Raw genomic sequence first — 18,183 nt, forward strand, 5'->3', positions numbered from 1 at the left:
GGAAGATATTCTGATGTCAATGCATAGTAAGTATTATGAGAGAGAGAGATAGATTATCAGTCGTTAATTCAGCCAGCAGTTTTTGTACACCTACTGTGTGTGTCTTCTACCAGACAATGGAAATGTAGACATGGAAGACATAGTCTCTGCACTCTAGAGCCTTACAGTCTATTAAGGGAGACAAATAAACTACATCATAATTTTATTTAATTAGTGGTATTTTAAGGGAAATACAGTATGGATGAAAACACAGAAGAGAGACACCCATTTTGACGAGGCGTTTCAGGGAAGGCTTCTTAGAAGCAGTAATGAATTAGTCCTTTCCAAAAAGCAAGTAGGCGTTAATCAGGCAAAGAGGATAGGGAAGGGCCTTCCAGGTGGAGAGAAGAGCACATGTGTAAATACTAGTTAATGGTTTATTTTGATTATCAAGGTGAAAATTCACGAGTGATATTTGAAAGGCAGAGTATGTAGCACTTGTTTAGTGGCTGAACACTGATTTATTATCAGGCTTTGAGCCTTCCTTGGTGATTGGGAAATATTGATGTAATTGCAGGAATAGTGGACGCTAAGAGGTCAAAGTGGGTGAGAGATGTATTCAGTTTTGGGTGTGTAGGTTTTGGGATACAGTGTAATTTCCTTGTGGATATATATATGCATAGTTGGAAGTTCATGTCAGAGTTTAGGAGCGAGATTAGGGCTAGAGATTGAGATTTGGGGTTCTCCATAGAAGTAGTAGCTAAACCTCAGACATCTGGTAAGATGTCAAGAGAGACTGCAGAATAGAGAGGGAAAAGAGGAATAGAGTTAGAATTCTGGAGAATAAGACAATACCTTTTTTCTTTTTAAGTCAGCATCTAATAAGGAGTTTTAAATTAGGGGGTTTTTTTCCCCTCTTTATTTTACTTCAAGGAGAAAAAAGGGTAAATGACAAGCAAATGAACAATGGTTAAGAGTTTATTTATTGAAACCCCAAGGCTCAGAGTCAAAGACAAATTTGGGTTCAATAATTGTGAAGGTAGGGAGGGTTTTCAGTAAGGAGCATTGAAACAAGGAAAGATTTTCTGATCACTTCTCAATGAATCAGAACACCCCTGAGAATTCCAGGTAATTTAGGTTTTACTTTGTAAACTCTTTATTTTGATTTGCGTGTGTTTCATTTTTCATATTTAACTTTGTATATTCAAATTTCCATTAATTTACAAGAAGTGTATACAATTTTCTCACTGGAGTATGTTACATAAAGGATTAAACACTCAAAGCCAGCCCTGATGGGCTAGCGGTTAAAGTTCAGCGCGCTCTGCTTCGGTGGCCTGGTTCAGTTCCTGGTTGTGGAACCACCCGCCTTGTCTGTCAGTAGCCGCGCTGTGGCGGCAGCTAACATAGTAGAACCAGAAGAACCTACAGCTATGTACAACTATGGCCTGGGGCTTTGGGTGGAGGGAAGGAGGAGGATTGACAACACATGTTAGCCTAGGGCAAAACTTCCCCTGCAAAAAAAAAAAAAGGGAAAGAAAGATTTAAAAAAGAAAAAAGAGTAAATGTTCATACTTTAGAAAGAATATCTATAGTGTCATAGCTGAGAGGATGTAAACTTATTTATTAGTAGACCTCACTTGGTTTCACATAACTCTCTCAGACTAAGTACATGTGGTACTTGAAGTCAGAGAGAAAGGGAAGCCAGGTTGTTGCAAAATGGAAAGGGAAATAACTTTCATATAGCCATAGTATTTTTTAAAAATTTATTTATTCCACAAAGTAAGCTGAGTAATATCTTTTTTTTGATGTGAGGAAGGTTGGCCCTGAACTAACATCTGTTGCCAATCTTCCTCTTTTTGCTTGAGGAAGATTGTCACTGAGCTAACATCTGTGCCAATCTTCTTCTGTTTTATGTGGGACGCCTGCCACAGCGTGGCTGGACAAGCAGTGCTAGGTCTGCACCTGGGATCCGAACCTGTGATTCCCCGGGGTGCTGAAGCGGAGAGCGCAAACTTAACCACTACACCACTGGGCCAGTCCCTAGCCATAGTATTTTTACAGAATCTGCTAAAGGAGTGTTTCAGGCACTTTGGTAGGAAATGCTGTGGACTTCCCCATGGCGGCATTTCTCTCTCTCTAGCAATCTGACTGCCTGGAGTGGTTAGCCTTTCTCGCTTATGTACAACAATAACAGCTATTGGTTACCAAGAACTTACAGTATGCCAGGCATTCTACATATATTATGTCATTTAGTCCTCATAACATTCTCGCAAATGGTGGTAGTTATAATGGGAGTAATAACTATAATTTGCAAAGTACTTAATATGTTCTAAGAATTGTGTTATAGAGTTAATGTACTTACATTCATTTAATCCTTACAGAAACTGTGTGTATGTTTGGCAGTAGATTTTTTTTTCTTCCATGAGGCCCAGAGGGGTTAAGCAACTTGCTTTTATGTCGTGCAGCTAGTATGTCAGTACACAAACTCAGATAGGTCTCTGAATTCTAAAATCTGTACTTTTTGCATTATACCTGCTGCCTCACTGTCACTTGTACTGGGTGGCAATGGGAAACACTGACTTCCCTGAAGCTTATGACTGGTACCTAAGAAGTGTCGTTAAAATAAAATAAAACAAAAAGTTTAGGGCCACGTTCATCTAGGGCTGGGTTACTGTTCTATACCCCTTTTCAGAGTATGAGTGCCACCTGCTGGGAGGTTATGATGTGTCTGTATTCTTGGTAAAGACGAACTTCCAAAAGGCCTGTCACAGGTGTGAAAGTGGCAGGTTTCAAAATGCTAATTCTTAAATTTCAGTATAGGAATCCTGGAGCATTACGGAGTTAGGTGAATCTCCTATTTACCATACAATCTAGTGCTTTATTTATCTTCGTTTGGGGGTGGGAGGGGTGTAGCATACATTTAAAAGAATGACACACTCAGTGCTTTTTACAATAAAGCCATTCTTACCAAGGGAAAGAATGATGGTCAAATGAATCATACTGTTACTTATAACAGATCAAATAAGAAGAGAAAGTTGGATTTACTTTGAGATAAGTGAGTTATTGAAGTATAAGAGGACCCTTTCCATTCAGATACTCTGGAAAGGAATCTGGAACCCAAGAGGGCGTCAGAGACTTGGAGAACAGAAAGTCGGAATGAAAGGGCAAGAAAAATGTGTGGATAAAAATACAAATGGTGGGGGCCAACCCTGTGGCCAAGTGGTTAAGTTCACGTGCTCCATTTCAGCGGCCCAGGGTTTCACCGGTTTGGTTCCTGGGCGCGGACATGGCACCGCTCATTCGGCCATGCTGAGGCAGCGTCCCACATGCCACAACTAGAAGGACCCACAACTAAGGATACACAACTATGTACCGGGGGACTTTGGAGAGAAAAAGGAAAAAATAAAAAATACAAATACAAATGGATTCTGTATTGTTAGTCTAGCACAAAGCTCACCAAATTGAGTCAGAATCCCAAGTAATGCTATAGAGAAAAAAGTTTAGGATGGTAACTTTAGATTATTATATGTTTAGAATAGTGAAAAGTGGACCTTTTTTTTTTTTTTTTTTTTTGGTGAGGAAGATTGGCCCTGAGCAAACATCTGTTACCAACCTTCCTCTTTTTGCTTGAGGAAGATTGTCCCTGAGTGAACGTCTGTGCCAGTCTTCCTCTGTTTTGTATGTGGGATGCTGCCTTCCCACATGGCCTTGATGAGCATTGTGCAGGTCTGTGCCTGGGATTCAAACCTGTGGACCTCAGGCTGCAGAAGCAGAGCACATGAACTTAACCACTACACCACTTGGTCGGCCCCAGAAAAGTGGACACTTTTTATAGGTGCTTATGTGCCCCTGAAGGGGAATCAGCTAAAGTCTCAGCACGTCCATTGCATATTCTTCATTAGGCTCCTTTGGGATCACGTTAGTGCTCTGTGAGTGTCTGGCACAGGAGATGTTATTATTTAGTGTGGGATTTCCACAGGAAAATGATGCTATACTCAACTGCCGTTTAGATGTGATTAAAGCATATTTGCAGTTGCATGCTATCGTGTTAAGCAAATATTTGTCTGACAAGAGATTAAAGTCCATTGGTAAGATCTGATATTACCAACAATGAAGGAAAGCACAAGCGTGACCATCTCCTTTCTTTGTGTCCCTTCTCAGATTAATCGCATAAGAAGCTGGGATAGTATGATAGCATCTTATTTTAGCAGGTGGATTTCTGGAGAGAAAGAGCTGTCATTTGGGGTGTGTATGCGTGTTTAAATTATAAGAGTAATTCTTATTGTAGAAAAATAGAAAAATAAAAATCATACATAATCCTACCACCTAGAGATAACTATATTAATGTTTTGGTATATTTCCTGTTTTATAAACATATTTTATATTTTGCAGCCCTTTTGTACTACATCATAACATTATAACATTATAGCATAAGTATTTTCTCATGTATTTACATACTCTTAGCATATAGACTTGACGCTACAATATGTGGACATACCATAATTTACTTATCAGTTTTCTTATTATTGGACACTTTATGTTGTTTATTGTTTTTGCTCATTTGTTTCTTCAGTAAATAGTGGTAGAGGAATTTACTTTTTTACTTGTTTCAATAACTAAGGGTAGAGAATGCAATACTGTGTGGCGTCTGCTTAGGGCCTAGTGTTCTATTAGTAAACTAGCCTTGAAAGTAACCACTCGTTGGATTAATCTCTGCTTTAGTTCCGCAAGTCTGTCTCCTTTGTCCTCTTTTCCTATCTATCAGTTTCCTCAGGATTTTGCAGCACTTACTGCATCCACATCCCCTTCAGGAAACACCCTCAAAGTATCCTTTTGCTTTTCAGGTTCTACAGTTAAATATCTCGCACCGAGCTATTATGATTGCAAGCTGAGTTTCTACTCTTTACATCAAGCCGGCACTCTTATGCTTCCATGGTAGAGTGAGTGCTAGTTGAGAACTATTCCTTTTTAAGCTAAAGAAAATGTAACTTGTGAGGAGTTAGCGTCCCGAGAATAGCTAGTATTTTAGACATAGTCTATTCAATTTATTGAAAACAAAATCATTCAAAACACCTTTCGAAAGGACAGCGAAGTTTTATGTTACAAGCTATTTACTGGTTTATTTTGTGAGTAGTAACCAGATAAATTCAGTAGATTTAATTCTTTTGACAAATATTTATTGAGTGCTTACTATGTGCTAGGTACCATTTTAAGCACTGGGCACATAAAACTAACAAAAAGCTTTGCTTTCATGCAGCTTATATGGTAATGGAGAGAGACAGACAAGATAAAATAAACAAACAACACCCAAGTCCACAATTCCTTAAGCAAAGTCTTGGGAACAGATGTGTTTTAGATTCAATTTTTTTAAATGTTAGAAAGATAATATGGTGTATATTATAGATTGCCTAACACTCGGTGGGGGGGCGGTCTGAAGCAGTAATCAAACCTATTAATGTTTCTTTAGTAATAAAAATATGAACATCACACTCAGTGGGATAAATACAACTGTAGCAGCTTCATGTTAGTGCAAGTGAGATATTTTTGTAACATAACTATTAAAGGATAATTTTCAAAAAAGGTAAAATGTCTGTGATACAGATATAAAGTGAACACATTTTAAAGACTTTATTTAACTTATTAAATGAAGGAACCACACAGATGTTACAACGCATTCAAAGAAGACTCCTTAGAACAGACATTTATACATCAGGAATATTAAAATGATGTGCAAATTAAGGGAAAACTCCCTTCTTCCACAGTGGGAGAGGGAAGTCAATGAACTGGACGGCAGAATTTGCACGTGTATAGACAAGGGTTATTCTGCATTATTATCAATTGTCTATAATGTATAGAGTTGTAAAATAGCTTCCACAGAGTCAGAATCAGATAACCTGGAAGGTTGTGCCCTTGACAGTGCCTTTTTTTTTCCATTGAAGTGTACAATTTTTTTCCTACTTTAGTTACTGTAAAGCTTTTGGTTTTCTGAGCTCTTTAGAATTATAGAGAAGGGATATAGAGCTATAGTATGTTTCATAGTGATAGTGCTTTGCAGAAAAATAAAGGAGCAGGGGCCGGCTCCGTGGCCAAGTGGTTAAGTTCGCACGTGCCGCTGTGGCGGCACAGGGTTCGGATCCTGGGCGCCGACATGGCACCACTCGTCAGGACACGTTGAGGCGGCATCCCACATCCCACAACTAGAGGGACGTGCAGCTAAGATATACAGCTGTGTACGGGGGCGGGGTTGGGGAGATAAAGTAGAAAAAAAAAAAAAAGATTGGCAGCAGTTGTTAGCCCAGGTACCAATCTTAAAAAAAAAAAAAGAAAGAAAGAAAAATAAAGGTGCAGAAGGGAGGTTATAATTTCAAATAGAAGGGCCAGGGAAGACTCACTGAGAAGGTGATATTGAGAATAGAGCTAAAAGTAGATGAGGTGTTTTGCCTGAGTAACTGGAATGATGGAGTTGCTATTAACTGAGATAGGGGAAGAGCATTTGGGGTAGAAGGCAGGGGAGGTGTAGGTCATGACCTCAGTTTTGGGCATTGAACATTCAAGTAGAAATGGTGAGGCAGTTGGATGCACATAGCTGGAGTTCAGGGAAAATGTGTAGGCTAGATAAACATTTGGGAGTTAATGTGTATAGGTGACATTTAAAGCCCCCCAAACTGGATGAGATCACTAAAAAAAGCTCCTTCTATGTGCCAGGCCTTGTGCTAGCCCCTGGGGATACACAGGTAAGTTAAAAATTGTCTTTGTCCGCAAAAAGCTTATTGTCTAATAGGGGAGGCAAATGTAAACAGTTAAAACAGTATGAAAATATACTAATGTAAATACACATAAAGTACAGATGATTCAGTGAAGCCAAATCTGAGAGTCATCCTAAACTCCATCCCCCTCGAAGTTGCTTGTTCAGTGGCCCAGCCGGGAGACACGCACAGCAGTAGTCAGTGTGGGACTCTTTTTTTTTTTTTTTAAAGATTGGCACCTGAGCTAACATCTGTTGCCAGTCTTCTTCTTTTTTTTTTTTCTTCTTCCCCGCAAAGCCCCCCAGTACATAGTTGTATATTCTAATTGTAGGTCCTCCTGATTGTGCTATGTGGATGCCGCCTCAGCATGGCCTGTTGAGTAGTGCCACGTCGGTACACAGGATCTGAACCGGTGAAACCCTGGTCTGCCAAAGCAGAGCACGCGAACTTAACCACTTGGCCACAGGGCCCGCCCCTCTTTTTTTTAGTTGAGGTATAACTGACATATAATATTATGTTAGTTTCAGATGTACAGCACAATGATTTGATATTTGTGTATATTACGAAATGATCACCACAGTAAGTCTAGGTAACATCCATCACCATGCATAGTTACAAAATTTTTTTTTCTTGCGATAAGGACTTTTAAGATTTACTGTCTTAGCAACTTTCAAATATGCAATACAGTGTTATTAACTATAGTCACCATGCTGTACATTACATTTCCATGACTTCATCATTTTATAACTGGAAGTTTCTACCTTTTGACCCCCTTCACTCATTTCTCCCACTACCATGCCCGCCTCTGATACCCATGCTCAACACAAGGTTGACATAAGGGAAACCTACTGTAGAAAAGAAACCATATTGTAATTTTGAATGACCTCTGACTAATTAACCTGACTGGATAAGCACCCTCCAGGAGATCCACCTGCTCTGTAGATTTTATGACCCCTGCTTGTGCATGTACCTCCCAGCTGCAATAAGATGATAATTTCGTTCTTTTGAGTTCCTTAGGAACGTGATGACCCCTGAACAGAGTCTGTGCTGATAGCCATCATCAGTGAAAACAGAAAGGTCTGGTGTGGCGACCCCCAGTCTGTAACAACAGAGGGTCAACGTTCCTAACCACCCCCATAACCCACTGGCCTATGTAACTGCTTCAAGATTCTATAGCCCCTTAAGAAGGTTCTTTCCAACATTAGTCCACCATCTTTCCCTTTGCTAGCAAGCTATAATAAAATGCCCTTTCTCTGCCACCATCTTGCCTCTTGACGATTGGCTTTTGTCTTGTGGTGAGCAGATTGTGCCTTTGTGTGGTAGCACCTCTGGCAACCACCAATCTCTTCTCTGTCTATGAGCTTGGTTTTTTGTTGCAGTTTTTGGGTTTTTTTTTAATTCCACATATAAGTTAGATCATGTGGTATTTGTCCTTCTCTGACTCATTTCACTTAGCATAAGGCCCTCAGGGTCCATCCATGTTGTTGTAAATGGCAAAGTTTCATTCTTTTTTATGGCTGAATAGTATTCCATTGTGTATATACCCATACTACATCTCCTTTATCCATTCATCTATCAATGGACGCTTAGGTTGTTTCCATATCATGGCTACTGTAAATAATGCTGCAATGAACATGGAGGTGTATATATCTTTTCAAGTTAGTGTTTTCATTTTCTTTGGAGAAATACCCAGAAGTGGAATTGCTGGATCATATGGGACTTCTATTTTTAATTTTTTGAGGAACTTCCATACTATTTTCCATAGTGGCTGTACCAATTTATATTCCCACCAACAGTGCACAAGGTTCACTTTTCCTCCACATCCTTGCCAGCATGTTTTATGTCTTTTTCCTAATAGCCAGTCTAACAGGTGTGAGATGATATCTCACTGTTGTTTTGATTTGCGTTTCCCTGATGATTAGTGATGTTGAGCATCTTTTCATGTACCTGTTGGCCATCTGTATATCTTCTTTGGAAAAATGCCTATTCAGATTGCCCATTTTTTAATTAGATTGTTTTTTTGCTTCTGAGTTGTATGAGTTCTTTATGTATTTGGTATCTTAACCCCTTGTCAGATATATGATTTGAAAATATTTTATCCTATTCAGTAGGTTGCCTTTTCATTTTGTTGATGATTTCCTTTGCTGTGCAGAAGCTTTTTAGTTTGATATATTCCTACTTGTTTATTTTTGCTTTTGTTACCTGTAGTACCTTTTATATCAGCTGGCTTCTACAACAACCCACTGCACCCAGCACGTTGCCAGTGATATTAGAGAACCTCGCTAGTTACACTTCTGCATGACTTACAAGGCTCGTCATTATTTGGCCTTTGTCTTATCTCTTGCTTTACTTCCTCAGATCTATCCCTAGTGATGGAGATGATCAGTTTTGTATTTTGAAATTTTTGAAATTTCTGGCTGTAGAGTGAAAGATGAATTAGAAGAACAAAATTAGAACAAAATAAACATTGATAACATTAGTCTGCTATTTCTTTGCCTCAGTCTGCCTTCAAATTAGTATTTAGTGACTTGTAGACACCTATAGGGTATAAAAGGTAAAACAGGTATGAAGAAATGAAACGTGTATATTGCTGAACTAGAAAATGCAAATTTGAGAATTAGGGAAAAATTTCTAGTAAATGCATGCAGTTGTAAACTTTGCACTCTTCCCTCCTGTATGTCATATTAATAGGTAACCTATCTGGTGGTTCCTCAAAATATTAAATATAGAATTACCATGAGATCCAGCAATTCCCCTTCTGGGTGTATGGAAGAATTGAAAGCAAGGACTCAAGCAGATGCTTGTGCGTCAGTGTTCAAGGCAGCGTTGTTCCTAATAGCCAAAAGGGGGAATCAACCCAGATGTCCACGGGATGATGGGAGGGATGAATGGATAAGCAAATGTGGTATGTATGTACAATGGAATAGTGTTTAGCCTTAAAAAGGAAGGGAATTCTGACACACGCTGCAACATGGATGAACCTTAAAGACGTATTAAGTGACAGAAACCAGACACAAAAGGACAAATACTATCTGATTCCACTTATATCAAGTACCTGGAATAGTTAAATTTGTCGAGACAGAAAGTAGAATAGTGGTTACCAGGGCCTGGGAATGGGGAGATGTTGTTTAATGGCACAGAATTTCAGTGTGAGATGATGAAAAAGTTCTGGAGAAAGGGTAGTGGTGATTGTTGCACGACAGTGCAAATGTACTTAATGCCACTGAACTGTACACTTAAAATGGCAAATTTTATGTTATGTGTATTTTATCACAATACAAAAAGATGACCTAGAAATACCATGCTGCTCTAAGAAAGAATAAGAAAGATTTCTGTATACTAATATTATACTGATATTGAGAGATTCCCAAGATAGATTAAGTAAAAAAAAAAAATAATAAAAAGGGTAAAATGCTATCTTTTGTGTAAATAAGGTCAGGTAAAAATATATATTCATGTTTGCTTGTATTTGCATAAAGAAACCCTGGAAGGCTTAATGAACAGCTAATAAAAGTTGTTACCTCTAGGAGGCAAGAGGGGCTGGGGTCCCTGGGGGCAGGAGTGGTAATGAGACATCTCAGTGTATTTCTTTTTATGTACTTTTGATTTTTGAGCCAGGTAAACGTGTTACCTGTTCAAAATAGTGTTTAATAGTGGGACTTCAAGTGGATTCGTTGTAGAAGGATCGATAATTTGTGGTCACAGAAAACACAATTTTTTAGAGGTATTGATTAAACATTGCTACATGTGACATCCCCTCTCCTAGACAAGTGGAGTCAAGGAGTCAGGAGTGTGTGCTAATATTTGGTGTTTCAAGAGCCTGGTTTAGATGCAGAAGTGAGTTTTACCTTCCCTTCCTCTGCTAGCAGCAAAGAGAACATATTTTGCATATTCTGCACCTAAGTTCATCAATACCAAGGAGTCAGAGAGAGAGAGAGAGAGAGAGAGAGAGACAAGTCATTGCGCCCGGAGTGAGGACTTTTACCAGGGCCCAAGTGCTTGAAGGTTGACCATGGCAGGTGGTGTCATTAAACACATTACTCCACCAAGTTTGGGAGCATAAAGCATTCAAAAGCAGGAAACTGTCTGGATATAGCTCTGCATCCCTCCAAAATGCCACCTTCTCTGATTCCATCATTAACTGGGAGCATATTATATCTAACATTTGCATCTGAAACAAGCAGCAGGGTTGCCTAACTTTTCTTAGGCAGCAGGAACAGAGATAGCAGCTGATAGCTGAGCACCCATCTAATTGCTCCCCACTCCCTCTCCCTGCCAAGGGAGTGGGACTATATTATGTCTTCCCTCTTTTCCCACCTAGATCCAACAGGAAATACAGACAGAATCGTGAGGCAGCCTCTGAAAAGTGGAGGGTGGGCTAGGAGAAGCCCACCCCATCCTAGCACTTGCCTCTTAGCCGTGTTCCAGGGCATATGGGTTGGAGGGACAACCTGGGGAGTCATATCCAGGAATTGTGCCCAAATTACAGCTGGTAGAGCACTTCCCAGCAAGGCTGTCAAGGTGTGGGTAACGATAAAGACTGAGGTACAGAGCCAAAATGACAGAACTGAGGAACTAGGAAATCTATCATTGAAAGTACTAAAGAAGTAGGCACCTGGGAAGTAGTCTCAAGAAGTTCCAGAGGTGGAGTTCAGATGATTTTTACATGATTCCAGCCCAGGCACTCAAGGTATGCTTTACTCATTTAAAGTTGTTAGAATGGGTAAGCAACATATTTTTCTCTGCCTCATTGATCTATTTATATGTGTTTTCCCCACACATTGTGGGAATTGGAGACAAGTGGACAGCCGTAGTGGACATAGCATGGGCTTTGGAATCAGGCCAATCTATTTAAACGTCTTCTCTTTCTAGGTGTGTGACTTTGGTCAAGTTATTTTTATTATACTGAACCTCAGGTTCTGTGTGCATCATAGGGTTGCTACAAGGACTAAATGAGAGAAGAACATTTATATATAATCATCTTGCACATAGAAAGCATTCAATAAAAGTTTTGTTCCTTCTCCCTTTTTGTTTCTTCCACAGAGCTTTACATTTAAAGGTATTCAAAATATTTATCAAATTGAGTCTGTTTCTCTCTGCCTATTAAATCTGAACCCTGGTGAAGGGCTGCCTGAGGCAGGCATATTTATGAGGCTTTCACCTTGAGCAGCTAATGTTATTGTTGCTAAATATTGTATTAAGTAACTGCCTGTTATGTGCCCTCACACCCACTGATAACAACTGGTGTGGAGAAGGGGTCCTTAAATAGAGAACAGGAACAGGCCTCCACGAAGCAGAAGGTTCAGGCTGGACTTTGATAATAAGACAGCAAGATAAACCAGATCAGCAAGGGAGAACTTAGCTGAAAGAAGTTAGGATCATTCCCTCATGCTCACTGCTCTTCTAAAGAACCTCAAGCGGATGCTCTAGGCATGGCTAATTGTGGGGATTGTTAATTGTCCTTCCTTCTTTTGCCAAATACTTATTGAGCATATACTGTGCTATGGTGGATAGAAACAGTATTAATACATGATTCTTGCCTCCCAAGAAGGTTTTCCTTTAGTAAAAAATTTATGCACATACCAAAATTTAATTCTTTAGTGATATGATGTTACTTTTGTTTATCCTTTTACATTTTACCATTTAAAATGATCTCATTTTAGAAACATACATCATATACATAGAAAAAGGATTTCAAAGATACACACCAAGATATTAACAGAGTGGTATTTTTTTCCTTTCATTTTGTTTATCCGAATTGTCTAAATTTTCAAAACTGTCACTTTGAAGTTATAGGAGATTCATCATTCCCCCTCCTAGCTCACAGAATAGTGACCTGTCTCTTCCTCTTGCATTCAGCTTTTGCGAGAACTGAAGCACCCTAATGTGATCGCACTGCAGAAGGTGTTCCTTTCTCACAGTGACAGGAAGGTGTGGCTGCTGTTTGATTATGCAGAACATGATTTGTGGGTAAGTCTGAACTCTATTTTTAATATTATTTTATATAGATATGCATAAATAAATGCATGCACTGCATATTGCTAATGCATAGAAAGGAAAACTTGCTCTGTTGACCATAGTTCAAAATAAATATAATGTAAATGTTGATTTAAAAGAATCTGACCAGTAAAGATTAACATCTTATTTTACTGAGAAGATAGTATTTGTAATATTCAGAAATTTCGCTTCAGAAAATGTTAATGAGTGGGAGATTATAATTCTATGCAAGTAATTAATGGCAGTGTACTGATATGTAGTGAAAATTTCTTTTGTGGTACACACAGTAGTTCAAATTTAATCAGTTATGTACTCATGAATAGTTTCTCTAAGTTAAGGTCAATCTCTTGCAGCATTTTGCCATTTAAAACCAACTTCACCAAATGGAAGTATATGTTTGGTTTTGCAAATATTAAGGATGTTTTATCAATATATAAAAGAAGCCAAAAATTCTGATTTCAGGCTTTTAAAATTAGGAATCAGGGCTTTAAACATATTATCCGAGGAGATGCAAAAAAGTGAAAAAATTCAAACTTGGCGGTAAGTTCGAATTTTGGATAATTAAATTTTGGTTCAATGCAGTGTGGTTTGTCATCTATATAAATTACAAATCTATTTAGGAATAACTTTAACAGACTCCTAGGCCTTGAAGGAACTTTCAGAGTTTATGCTATTACAGCAGATATTGACAAGAACCTCCAGTGTGTTTCTCCATCTTTTTCATGGATATTCAGTACCCATTTTGACGTGTTTTGGAAAGGGGTGGGTTGGAGATGGATGTAGAGGTGGGGATGTGGGGCGCAGGTAGCGTTTCTTCCCTTTTATTACAAGGTTTTAATAACCCACAATATAACATGTGGACATAAAAATTTGAATATGGTGATCTAGTTGTATTTATTTCAATGGGATCGAATGCTCCATTTTCTCTCCTTCCTCCTTTCTAGTGATTTCCTATTTAATATTTACTACTAGGAATTCATCCTAATTTTATTCTGTGCCAAAAGAAGGCGAAACTTCTCAATAATTCAAATATAAACATAGTCAGTGATGTTACCTAAATGTGTTAAGTGCTAACTTTTTATAGAATAGTAAAAATTTACAGTTTTTTCTCCGTTTTTGAAAAGCTTTCATTCTGTCAGTAGAGAATACAACTAGTACTATTTTTAGGCAGGCTTTTAAATATCAACCCTTTCTACCTTTTGGTCCTGTTTAATGAAAATCTTAATGGTTTCAGTAAATCTAGTCATTAATACCCACATTTACACTGTCCTATTCACCCCTAATATAGATTCCCTTTTGGTTGACCTTATTATTCAAATTATTTTTCTTTGTGACATTATTGCCCTTTAGTAAGTAATTTTAAAATGTAGAGAATTTATTGCAGCCTTGATTATGTTTTATTGATAAAGATATTAGCAAAGACTATATATTATAGTATGTTTTATTTTTTTTAATTTTTAGCATATTATTAAGTTTCACCGTGCATCAAAAGCAAATAAAAAGCCCATGCAGCTGCCAAGATCTATGGTTAAATCATTACTTTACCAGATTCTTGATGGTATCCATTACCTCCATGCAAATTGGGTGCTTCACAGAGATCTGGTAAGTGTGTTTCTTTTAAAGTGATCAATATGTTTTTCCCCCTCTCTTAAAAAACATCTTTTCTTCTCTGTACAATTATGATAAACATTACTTATAGAAATTTTGAAAATACATGTAAGCAAAAAAAGAAAGAAAGAAAAATCACCCATAAGCCTGTGATCAAAAGATTATCATTATTAACATTTGGTATATGTTCTTCCCTTATATTTATGGATAGCTATAAAATGTGAGTGTGATTTTCAGCAAATGATTGGTATAATCTTAGTGGGATAGTCATGTGAAAAGTGTCTTTCGATCCATTTTGTTTTTCATATTATTGCTCATCATTAGTAAAAACATTGATAATTAAAGACTGAGTTCTCATTGTTTGTTTTCCTTAAGAGTAAGCTGAAAGAATGACACTGCATCCAATAAATAGAATGTTGTCATCAGTATTAACAATAAATAAATGAATAGATCTAACAGGTGGAATATACTAATTAGGCAAATTAACCACAATTCAAATGTTTGATTTCACTTTTTTATTCAGTGCACATATAACAGACATTTCTTAATGTCAAATTATGTGCTATTCATCTTCACATTATTGTCATTTTAGTTCATGTTGATGAGATTTTTTCTTTGTTCTTGAGAAGATAATTGCATAGCTGTAATACACATGAGTTTATAACTGGTAGTTTTATTTTGCTCCCTGCAAAAGTGGTTTCATGATCATTTATGTCTTAGGCTTTTGGAGATTCTAGGCATATGATGGGGATAAATCTAGGTCAACTCAGTTTTAATGATTGAGGAGAAGTATTTATTACAAAAAGGAATGAATACCCTTGCTACCTTGTCAGGCCTGGTCATCTGACTTGACCATCTCTTGCTGTGGCATTGAAGCTAAACTGGGGCTAAATGACTATGCCCACAAAGAGGGATTTACCGTATCAGCAGAAGCATTTCGCCTCATGATTTTAAACTGTAAGGTTCTCAAAGATGTCCACCTACCCACTTTACTATTAATCATAAATCAGCACGTTTTTAAATGACTCTTGGGTACATGAGGTTGTTCTAGATCAAAACCTCCTTCATACATGCTTTCAGATTCTGATTTGCTATATACTTAATGTAACCTATGTGAGTTATATTTTTGAGGTCAGATCATGTTTGAATCATTGATCAGAATCTTTTGTTGAAGGTTAATTTAAACTCCTGTCTTTTTTCACAGAATTGTATATTTTGTTCTAAATCGCATTGATTAATGCATTATATTTGTGATGTCATCATCTGAATGTCCACAGGTATTAAAACTCAGTATGACCAGGACTCAGTTTTTTCCCATCCAAACTTATTGCTGCTGCTTTAGTGTCCTCTATTTTGGCTATGGCCCTACCCTCTTCCTGGCCTAGAAATTTCTTTTACCCCTTGCAGACCCTTGTACTCCACATCCAGAGCTTGCCTTGTCCTGTCAATTTCACCTCTAAAATATCTCTTCCATTCATCTACTTCCATCCCTAGTGCCTCATTCCTAGTTCAGGCCTTTATTATCTCTTTCTTATAGTACGAAACTTGCCTCTTGTCTTCTCATCAACAATCTCTTTCCCTTCCAGTCCACTTTAGACTTTCTGAATAATTACTCAGCTCCTGCTTAAGAACTTTGAGATAGTTCTTCATGTTTCAGACTAAAAGCTCTTGTTCTTTATTTGGCTTTCGAGGTCTTATGAGATATAGCTCCAACTGTCTTTAAAAATTTTCTTTATCCCCATAATCTTTCACTTACACTGTACTATTGAGCTAGTGATTATTTCCTGTATCCTCCTGAGATCTCCTGCCTCAATGGCCTTTATTTCTCCTGTCTTAAAACCCCTTACCCTGTCTGTACATATTCAAATACTACCTGTCTTTGAGGACCCACACAAAACCTTATCTTCATATCCATCCTTACTTGGAAATAATCTCTCCTCCTTATTGGTTGCTGCTGTACTTTGTCTTGACTTCTCTTGTGGAATTTATCTATGAGTGTTATAGTAATCTGACAGATATGTTAGGTCATCTTCTAGACCATAAATTTCTTGACAGAGCAGGGTCTGTGATTGGTTTTGCTACCCTACTACTCCACTACACCATAGGTACAGAGTAAACATTTCCTAAGTGAATGGATATCAGTAAGAATGTTGATTATTATGGCATGTTTTTGGGTCAAGTAAGATATATTATGTATTTCAACCTACTGTCCCCAGTAAATGTTTATTATTTCCTTGTATGTGCAAAGTACGGAGGGATGGGGACAGTACAAATATGACTGCATCAAAGGCCTCTTCTCCGGTGTTTAGTCTGAGAGAAGAAATATGATATACACAAATAGTTATCCTGTAAGGTAGATGAGAGAGAATGTGATCATGGCCCTGTGAGAGTTGTAGACTAAATGCCATTCAAGGTAAGAAGAGGTTCTGAATGGGAGAATAAGGGAAAGCTTTAGAGAGGTGCCATTTTAGCAGGCCTTTGAAGGATGAGTAGAATTTAAATGGAAATTTCAGAGGTGAGGGTAACCTAAGGGAGTGCAGGATGTAAAACTCTGAGGTGAGAAACAACTTGAATTATCCCAGAAAGTCTGTATAGTTCTGTCCGGCTCAAATTTGCATAAGCTTAGTTAGGGTAGTGTGAGGCAAGACTCGAAAGATATGGGTTGGAGCCTGATTGAGGAAGGCCCTAAATATCAGGCTAGGGAGTTTGTTTTTAAATACTAAAAGCTTGTAAACAACAGAATGAAGGTTTTTTCCCCCCAAATGAAACTTTTTCCCCACTGAAGAAGCCACCTCTAATTATTAATACCTCATCCATAGCATGACCACAATGTTGAAAATGTGATTCTGACCTAGCATAGCACTTATCTTTTACCCCACATTCACCAAATGCCTCTACCCCTCATGTAAGTAACTCCAGTAAGATTTGAAACCTGAACCAATAGGAATCTAGTCTTGACAGCCTACTCAGTTCTTTTCACTGATCGTAAGTCCTAATACCTGGACCATATTGTCATGATTTTGCCAAAGTATTTTCAGGAGTAGAAGATTTAAACTGTATGTTTATGTTGTAGATATATTCTATAGTAGATACCGAAATATACAATATATCAAATATATGTATGTTGTTAAAAGGAGCATCATGGGGACATATAAAAATTATTTTTGTGTGAGCTTAAGAGTAGAGTTGCAGCTTTAGTCAATGAGTAGTTGGGTTTTTTTAGTGCTTTGTTTTCTATTGCTCTAGAGATCTGGCTTTATACTATTTGTTAGTCTCAACTGTCTCGGAGGACATACCATATCTAAATTTTCATTTTATGTGAGAAACCTGGAAAATGCATATAATTAAAGGTGTTAGAATAAATATAAATTTGCAATGTAATAGTATATCTCCCAAAATTTAAAAAGTAAATAAAAACCAGTGTGTTGGACTTCACACACAGAAGTACTATGTCATCAAAGAGGTTGGTGTTTTTCATTGTGATTGATTTCGTATCTGGAACAGTATTTAAATTATGTTATTTGGATCCTAGAATTTAATACAGAAATAGAGAATTGAAATAAAGTCACCAAAAAGATTACTTATATTGAGGAATTGCTTTAAAAGGAAAGGAGAAAAGGAGCTAAATATATTCATCTTGGCTGAGAGACAGTGAAGTAGAGACATAAGTCTATAAATATTTGGAACTTGTAAACACCAAGGGAGAAAAGATGTATTTTAATTTTATAGCAGGATATAGCTAAGAGTAAGAAGATGAAATACAGGATGACTCATTTTTATGGAATTGCTATTCTGGTGGGTTGGAAGAATGCCAAGATATAGTTTATCCGTTTTTCAAAATTATGAGCTTCTT

At 37.6% G+C, this 18,183-nt stretch overlaps 1 protein-coding gene across 3 annotated transcripts in view; it reads left to right on the forward strand.

The window, feature by feature from the left end:
• Positions 1 to 18,183, forward strand: part of CDK19 (cyclin dependent kinase 19) — a 161,973-nt gene that overhangs the window by 102,472 nt on the left and 41,318 nt on the right. For all 3 annotated transcript variants that reach the window (XM_046675895.1, XM_046675896.1, XM_046675897.1), the window contains 2 exons: positions 12,585 to 12,695; positions 14,184 to 14,324. In XM_046675895.1, the coding sequence (XP_046531851.1) occupies positions 12,585 to 12,695; positions 14,184 to 14,324 (252 nt within the window). The remainder of the gene's footprint in view (positions 1 to 12,584; positions 12,696 to 14,183; positions 14,325 to 18,183) is intronic.

Source organism: Equus quagga, chromosome 11 (genome assembly GCF_021613505.1).
Source record: "Equus quagga isolate Etosha38 chromosome 11, UCLA_HA_Equagga_1.0, whole genome shotgun sequence".
Taxonomy (NCBI): Eukaryota; Metazoa; Chordata; class Mammalia; order Perissodactyla; family Equidae; genus Equus; species Equus quagga.